Raw genomic sequence first — 8,549 nt, 5'->3', positions numbered from 1 at the left:
CATCCGTTTTGCCTCGCAACTCTGCTCGGCCTCAGCCCTCCCTCTGCCTCTGTCCTCCAATCTGTAGGCAGAAGGAAGGCAAAATGAGCCAGACGCTGACGAATAGGGTGCTTGCAAGCATGCTGATGTGCGTCCACCTCTCCCATGTATGTGAAAGGGAGCAAGGAGGCTCTTGCAGCAAAGTCAAGGGAGGCCCCGGTCAGCTGCATGCATGGCTGATGTCCTGACAAACAAAACAATGTCATTTCCGCCAACTAGACATCAGCGAGATTGCGTACGGAAAACATTCCGCTGTAATTTTTCTGCCACGTATACAGATATTGAGTTTTGATTTGAGGCTGATGTTTCTGAAGGTTTATTTGGTTAAATGTACTCTTTCTTGTCAGGTACTCTTTACCATATTATGAGAGCCACATTTGATTGACAATGATAAACAACTCTCAGTTTTATTGATTAAAGTCACGTCTATTTTAGCTGCTGCAATTTGTTTTGAACGGGCTATTTTTATCCCAGATCCCGTATTGTCTCTAACCTTTAGCATCTCTTTCTGCTTGCACATAATTATAGTATCTGGCTGAGACATCACTTCATAGTTTGTTTTGATGTACCTGAACCCTTGTTAATATTTTCTCAATGTTTACATCATGGTTGGAACTGTTCACGTAGAGCAGTAGTCATGTTTATTATTGTGATTGCTGAAAGACTCCTCCTGAAAGCTGCTTTTAAGTAATTTTCTCTCTATCTTTTTCCTAATGCGGTCCGACAAATGAGTAAAAATGAAATTATCTTGTGAAAAAAAGTAATAAGGAACACAGGAAGGTGACTGTGAAAGAGAACAACCTCTGATAGAGAAATCGCAAGCTGGACAAAGACGTGCTTATCCACCCCCCGACACACACACACCATCCACCCTTGGTGCCAGTCCACTGAGGGGAAGAACAGCTGCTAGGATACAGGGCTGTCAGACGGTCAAGGGGAGTGTTGCTTCTCTAATCCCCAAGGGAGGGGGGGCCGGGGCAACAATAGGTTCCAAGCCATTTTCATTCAGCCCCCTCCTTCCTGTCCTCTGTTAGTAATGTCATTGCAGTGGAACATCTGGACTCTCAATACACAAACTCTTAAAGCATTGATGTTAATACCGACACGACATGGTAGTCCTAAACTAATGTGCAGTTAAAGGTGATTAGTGTTGTGCTTCCCTAATTCCACCTGTCTCCTGATCATGTGTGGTCTTCATGATGTATTTCTCAATACTCCAAAGGAGGATCTTGCTGAAATGAAACCAAAAGAGACTGGAAAGATGCAAATTTTGACCTTGTTTTCAAGCAGCAGGTAAATCGCTTGGATTGTCACGACATTTACTTTTGCATAAATCACAAATTTGCCTGACTGTAAATCTGGTGCAGTTGGGCGTTACCTACCCTTGGCTTCTTGTTTACATACCCCTATTTCAGCATGTTTATGTCTTGTTATCACTTAACAATTCTCAAGGTAGCCCCCTTAGGCCCAAACACTTGTTCTGTCATGACTTATTTATTACAAAACTATTACTTACATAAAGAGCACTTTTTTCTTCTATTTTTGCTGCCTCAATTGCTGTAGTTACCATTTGCAGTAGCTGTTGTTAATAATAGAATTAAGATATGGTAGTTCTGTCATTAATTAAGCAACACTTGAACAATACACTAAACATTTTACAAGTTTAGTATAATGTAACATGTACAATATGCATGGTAATATTCATTCATTCATTCATTTCCTGAAATGGTTATCCTCACAAGGGTTAGGTGGTGGGGGGGGCGGTCGTGCCTATCCCAGCTAACTATAAGCACCAGGCAGGGGACGCAATGAATCGGTGACCAGCTAATCGCAGGGCATAAAGCAATTGAAAAGCCGTGTGCGGTCGTTTGGTCGTCGGTCTTTTGGTCGCCGTCTTTTGGTTGCCGGTCTTTTGGTCGCCCGTTGTTTGGGTCCGGGCGACCAAAAGACCGGCGACAAAACAAGGTAAAACAACACGGTCTACACATCAATAAAACCCAACAATGGCCCTGAGCAGTTTCCACTGAGCGGACGTGTGAGTGTATAAGAGTTTGTATGTACATGAGTTGTCCCCTTAGGAAGGGACGTCAGTCAGGGTCTTAACAAGTTCTCCAACAAAACACAATAAAAGTACGGGAAATTTGGAGCTTTTCTTTAGCCTAATAATTAATAGGGCATTAAGTATGACTAAATAATAATTTGCAGTTTGTATTTAAGGAATTTGAGCCACGATTTAAATGGTAATTATCAATAACCTTCCGGGCGACCAAAAGACCGGCGACCAAACGACCGAGTACCGGAAAACCAATCACGCTCATACCTAGGGGCAATTCAGGGTGTTTAACCAGCCTACTCTGCATGTTTTTGGGAAGACCCACGCAAGACCGGGGAGAAAATGCACATTTCACACAGTGAGGACGGACATGGGGTCTAACCGACTATTCCAGAACTGTGAGGCCGACGCTTTAACTAATCGGCCGTTGGGCCCCAGCATGATAATATCTCTTTTCCGAACCGGTTTATCCTCATTAGGGTCGCAGGGGGTGCTGGAGCCTATCCCAGCTGACTCCGGGCCAGAGGTGGTGGACACCCTGAATTGGTGGCCAGCCGATTGCAGGGCGCAAGGAGATGGACAACCATGGACACTCACACCCTTACCTAGGGGAACTTTAGAGTGTCCAATCAGACTACCATGGATGTTTTTAGAATGTGGGAGGAAACCGGAGTACCCGGAGGAAACTCACGCAGGCCCGGGGAGAACATGCAAACTCCACACAGGTGGACATGACCTGGATTTGAACCCAGGACCCCAGAGCTGTGAGGCCGTCACGCTAACCACCCGCCCGCTCCATCGGGCTGCCCACTGAATAACTTAATGCCAAAAAATAAATAAAAGAATCAAACCACAAAGTAAAGTAAATGGTACAAATGATCATTTTAATTGATCCCACACAACAATTCAAAAACGTTTAGCAATATTGTCTAGTTTGCATTGGAACATATACACGGCTTGAAAAACTTTTCCGACATAATATAGTTCAGTTCAGTTTTAAGTTAACATAAAACACAATAACAAACATGTTTAATTAACACCTCTTTGACACTGTGAAAATGACGCAAAACTAATTATAAGAGCAATTATAACCATAAATGGACTATTAGTAGCATGTTTCAGTAAGTTACATTGTAATGTTTATGAGTCTGTTACCCTACTTAAAGTCACTTAACTACAAATCAACCAAATAATTTTTCTAATGATATATTATCTCAAAACTAGAGGCATTTCAAACATGTAGGCTTTTGTCTCCTTGTGGTCAGACTTTACTGTAATACACCGCCCATTCCTTTTTCTGCACTTTATGGGTGTGTCCTTTTGAAAACCCATTTATTTCTCCATTAGCCTCTTCATGCAGTTTATCATTATTTTCAGCATTTGCTTGTTCTTTTCTTAGAGCAAGAGCTGGCTTGCAGGTATGCCAGTTACACAAGGCTTTATTCATGTCATCCTGGACTCTAATGCCCAGGAGCCTATCGTCATCATCTTTTCTCTTATCATCGTCTTCAGAGTCACTGCCATCCTTGCTGGAGTGATGGTGTAAGTTGTGAATCTCTCCGCTGATGCTTTCAAAATACTGATAGATGCAAACCTTTGCGAAAGTCTTGGCATGCTCCTTACAAGTCTCATCGAACATTTTGCGCTCAATGTCGATATAATGAGACCAGTATTTAGTTTGGAGGAAAGCAGCTTGGGTAAAGCAAGGTCGAATAGCACGGATCAGAAAGGCTGTGAAGGTCATCATGAGCAAGAACATCCAGCCACAAGCCTGTGGAATATTGTCATGTATTAGTCAGGAAGCTAAGCACTGTGTTAGGTTACCAAAACTATGGAACCGATATTATCCTTGGCTAAAGTTATCCAATCCAATCCAATCCAATCCTGGCACATTGGAGACATATTCATGCACACATCTGTTAATAGCTCTACAGGTAAGTAAGACCAACCATATGTATACATGTGTATGTATGTACGTATATGTATATTTATGTGTATATATATGTATATGTATATTTATGTGTATATATATGTATATTAATGTGTATATATATGTATATATACATGCTTGTTTATTTATGTATACATGTATTTATTTATTTATTACCTATTTATTTATGTGTAAAATGTCTTTATTTATTAAATAACTTATTTATGTTTATAATTTATGTTTATGCTTATTTATAAATGTCTTTTCCTGTGTCTGTATTCTCACCCTCTTGCTACTGTGACAGTGAAATTCGGATGAATAAAGTTATCAAATCTAATCTAAAAATGTTTTCATATCTTTCTTTAAAACCATAACATTGCCTTCATCGGATCAAAGAGCATCGATTGCATACATGTCAACATATATACATTTTTCTCGTATTTGAAACGTTTTTTGATCATTTCAAGTTGTGTACGCCGCATAACAACTTTTGTATGGGATTTTTTTTCAAGTATGTTTTTTTGTAAAACCGATCTCGTTTTACCCATTTCGGCTCTAATTGGGATCGTCTCTCTCACTGGTATCAGAAGAAAACATCATCGTCGACTGCTAATACGTAGTCATGCTTTAATTATGATATGCCAACGTGCATTCCCTTTTCAAACGTCTGCTTTTTCACCGTCACCAAGCATTGTACCCAGAGAGTCAGACCTGTCAGCGCCATACAATGAGATCTACAGAATCTTGAATTTATTTCATACTGGGCACCCCGTCTACTTTGGAGAAAATTTTAGATTTATAAGTGCGCCCTATGTGAGTAAATATGTGTCGCGTTGCATTTGTACGGTTTTTATTGCTTAATACGTAGAATTGCAATCATTAATAAGAGGAGCCTTTGGCTAAGGTTCACAGGTATGGAGATTGTGTTTTGGATGAATGAAAATAGGCCTAAATTCTATGAAATAGAATTCTATGAATAGATTTGTAGTTTATCTCACATCTTAAGTTAATAAAAGGCCTTATTGAGCTCCAAATGTAAACTTGGGTTTTTAGAACTTGACTACAGAAAATGCGATTTGCTTCTTCGTTATAGAATATTATATTCATTCATTATCTGTACTACTTAGCACTAGGGTCACAAAGGGTGGCTGTGGCCTATCCCAGCCAATAATGGGCAACAGCCAAGGTACACTTTGAATTGCTTGCCCGCCAATCGCAGGGCACTTGGAGCTAACAAGCACACATGCACACATTCTCACTTATGGACAATTTGGAGTGTTCAATTAGCCTAACATTCATGTTTTTAGGGGAGGAAAGAGGAGTACCCAGAGAAAACCCACACAGCCACAGGGAGAGCATGCAAACTCCATTCAGAAAAAATAGTAACCATAAGTGACTGAACCCTCGATGGTAAGTAAATTTTACAACATGCTGAAAATGTACCCAAATTTGTGCCCAGAACCTTGTTAAACTGTAATTAGTATACTAAATGGACACTGTCCAATCACCATAAAGAATAAAACAATTGAAAAAATGCCAATAGCTTGTATTTTAAGACATCAATAACACAAATCAAAACCTATATTTTTCCATGGTGGCCCAGTGAGCGAGTGGTTAGTGTTTCGGCCTCACAGTTCTGGGGTTTAGGATTTGATGCTAGGTTTTGCGGTTTTCCACCCACATCCCAAAAACAGGAATGGTAGGTTGGTTCAACACTCTAAAATGCCCCTAGATGAGTTGGCCACCAATTCAGGGTGCACCCCACCCCACACCTGGTTCCTAAAGTTAGCTGGGATAGGCGCCAGCACCCCCATATACAGCTAGTATATGGGAGCGTGATTTCAAATTCATTGATTGTTACATTTGCCTTTCTTTATATGTTGTATCTGAAAAGAGATTTGAAGTTAAAAATATTCATAAAATTATGAGTAAAAAAATAAAAATAAAAAATAAAAATACATCACACCTGCGATATACACTTAATGTACCGGGATGCCGTTTCTCTTATAACTTGATTCTCGAACAATTCTTTACATGGAATCTTTGCCAATAGTTTCATCTTCTCTGTCTCGGGCATGCCCTTGATTAGACTGTAATTCCCAAACTTGTCAATATCCAAATTGATGCTGAAAGCACAGAGGAAGCTCTTGCCATCCATGAGAGTCACTGACACCCAAACTGCAGGTGCTATTAAAGATCTCTGTGTAATTGAACAGAACATGTAGCGAAGGACTGACGGATCCTTTGTCCTTTTTCCTGTGGGTCTTCTCCACTCTTCTGCTAGCACGGACACATTATTGTTTAATACAAAACCTAATAAGAAAAACCAAATGGGTGGGATGATCAACAGCCCGATCCCATAGCTGTAGTTATATTCTGGAAGACAGGGGCAGCTGAATTCAAAGGCAGAGTACATCTGTGCACTGGCCAGGGCCATGATACCACATATCCCGTTCATAAATGATTCCTGATTGGATTGAAGGAACTGGAACATCATACGCAATTTATCCATCTTTGCAAATACTATGAGGGCTTTACATCCAAAGTGACAGGCTCTGCGAGAAGAGGTAAAACAGAGTGTAAATCAAATGTTCCTGAATTGATACAAAAAAGACAACTGTTCATAGAGTCACATTGAAGTAAGTTGAAGAATGAAAACTATACATTCAGTGATACATACATTTATGTAGCTGTAGTAGGCATAGCGCGGTCTGGTGGGTGAGTGGTCAGCGAGGGTTCTATTGCAGGTTTGAACATTCCTGTGTGGTATTTGTATGTTCTCCCCAGGCTTGTGTGGGTACTCCAGTTTCCTCCCACATCCCCAAAACATGCATAGTGGGGTGATTGAACCCTCTAAATTACCCCTAGATATGAGTCTGAGCATGAGTGGTTGTCTGTCTCCTTGTGCCCTGCAATTGGCTGGCCACCAATCCAGTGTCCCCCACCTGCTTCTCATAATTGGCTGGGATAGGCTCCAGCACCCCCAGTACGGTATGGAAAATGAATGAATGAATAGTAGGCGTAGCATACGGAATACGTATTAAACACATTCCAGTACTATTAAACCACTAATACTTTCTTACTTTGTTAATAGATGACAAATTAGAACAAATAAAAATGTTTTTCCAATCCAATCTCCTTTTTTTGGTGTTTTTTTCAGATGGTTGGAACAAATTAATTAGTTTTTAGTCCATTCCTATGGGAAATGGTCATTTGAGTTTCGAGTAAATCGACATACGAGCTCAGTCCCGGAACGAATTAAGCTCGTATCTCGAGGTACCACTGTAGTCTTAAAGTGGTTCTATACTAAAGATAAATTCGATTATTCTCAATATTACCATGGAGTAACTTTCTAGTTATGCAATTCTAATGTAAATGTCAAATAGTGCATTGTTATGTTTAGTTGACAATTGTACAACATTTCTTACTTGTATATTCATTCACTCATCTTCCGTGCCACACATCCTCGTAAGGGTTGCAGGGGTTGCTGGAGCCTATCCCAGCTGACTTTGGGCGAAAGGCAGGCTACACCCTAGACCAGGGGTCTCGAACTCAATTTACCTGGGGGCCGCTAGAGGCCGAGTCTGGGTGAGACTGGGCCGCATCAGGATTTCCACAAGAAAAGCACTGATAAAACTTTCCAACGTTATCAAATATCTTTATTTTTTAACAAAAAATAATGAATTAAATACATTAACTTAAAGATGAATAAAAAATAAATCAATCAGTAATATAAAACCAAATAATACTAATGAGCATACAGTAGATATACACTGGCTGGATAAGTAGAGAAAATGAATTATTTTTATTCCGTTTCAAATGTCTGTATTAACAGCTCTTTAACCTTTAACTTTCTGAACTTGAATGGAACATTGAACATGAAATATTCTGAACATGGCTTCTTTTGCCTACTCCTTGCTGCTAGAGACCTGGCAGCGCTTTTTTCTCACATAGTCACATTTGGCTTGAGGGAGGAAGCAGTGGAGACCCTCAGTAGAGCTTGAAGATGCTCATCAGTAAGTCTGGACCTGTACTTGGACTTATTGAAGTTCAAGGTGGAGAAGAGCTTCTCACACAAGTATGTGCTCCCAAAAAGGCACATGGTCCGCTTGAACCTTCGGGAAAGTTCAGGGAAGCTGGGGGTCAACTCTCTCAAAAATTGCCCAAGCTTGTCTGCTTCTCCACTCACCTCCCTGAACTTGGCTTTGCGTGCAGAGTTGCACTGCAGGTCAATGAGCTCCATTTGAAGCTCAGGAGGGGCATCTTGCACATAAAAGGAGAAGGGGTCCGCAAAAATTTGAAATGTGGCTTTGTGTGTCTTGAAGTCTGCAAATCTGTGATCAAATTCCTCCTGTAGCTTCGAAATGGCCTCAACATACTTCTCACCACTGAATGGTGTGCCTGCATCCACGAGAGCCTTGCATGCTGGGAAATGGCAAAGGTTTGTCTGAGAGAGCTGGGCTTTCCATAACACAAGTTTAGTGCAGAATGCTCTCACGTTGTCATAGGCAGCACTGACAAGTTGCC

General features: G+C 40.7%; 1 protein-coding gene across 1 annotated transcript; it reads right to left on the bottom strand.

Annotated features, from left to right (window-relative positions):
* Positions 1 to 3,353: 3,353 nt before the first annotated feature.
* calhm1b (calcium homeostasis modulator 1b) lies at positions 3,354 to 6,534 on the bottom strand. Its single transcript, XM_077606271.1, has 2 exons — positions 5,989 to 6,534; positions 3,354 to 3,863 (listed from the first exon to the last, which is right to left on the bottom strand). The coding sequence occupies exons 1-2, from the start codon at positions 6,532 to 6,534 to the stop codon at positions 3,354 to 3,356; spliced, it is 1,056 nt and encodes a 351-aa protein (XP_077462397.1).
* Between the last annotated feature and the right edge of the window lie 2,015 nt (positions 6,535 to 8,549).

Source organism: Stigmatopora argus, chromosome 7, assembly GCF_051989625.1.
Source record: "Stigmatopora argus isolate UIUO_Sarg chromosome 7, RoL_Sarg_1.0, whole genome shotgun sequence".
NCBI lineage: Eukaryota > Metazoa > Chordata > Actinopteri > Syngnathiformes > Syngnathidae > Stigmatopora > Stigmatopora argus.
The sequence above is the reverse complement of the archived record's forward strand: the minus strand, read 5'-3'. Positions and strand labels throughout refer to the sequence as shown.

Coding starts and splice junctions, on each gene's coding strand:
- calhm1b (XM_077606271.1), bottom strand. CDS start 6,534: ATGGATAAATTGCGTATGATGTTCCAGTTCCTTCAATCCAATCAGGAA. Junction 3,864..5,988: donor ACATTAAGTGTATATCGCAG/GTGTGATGTATT, acceptor AATATTCCACAG/GCTTGTGGCTGGATGTTCTT.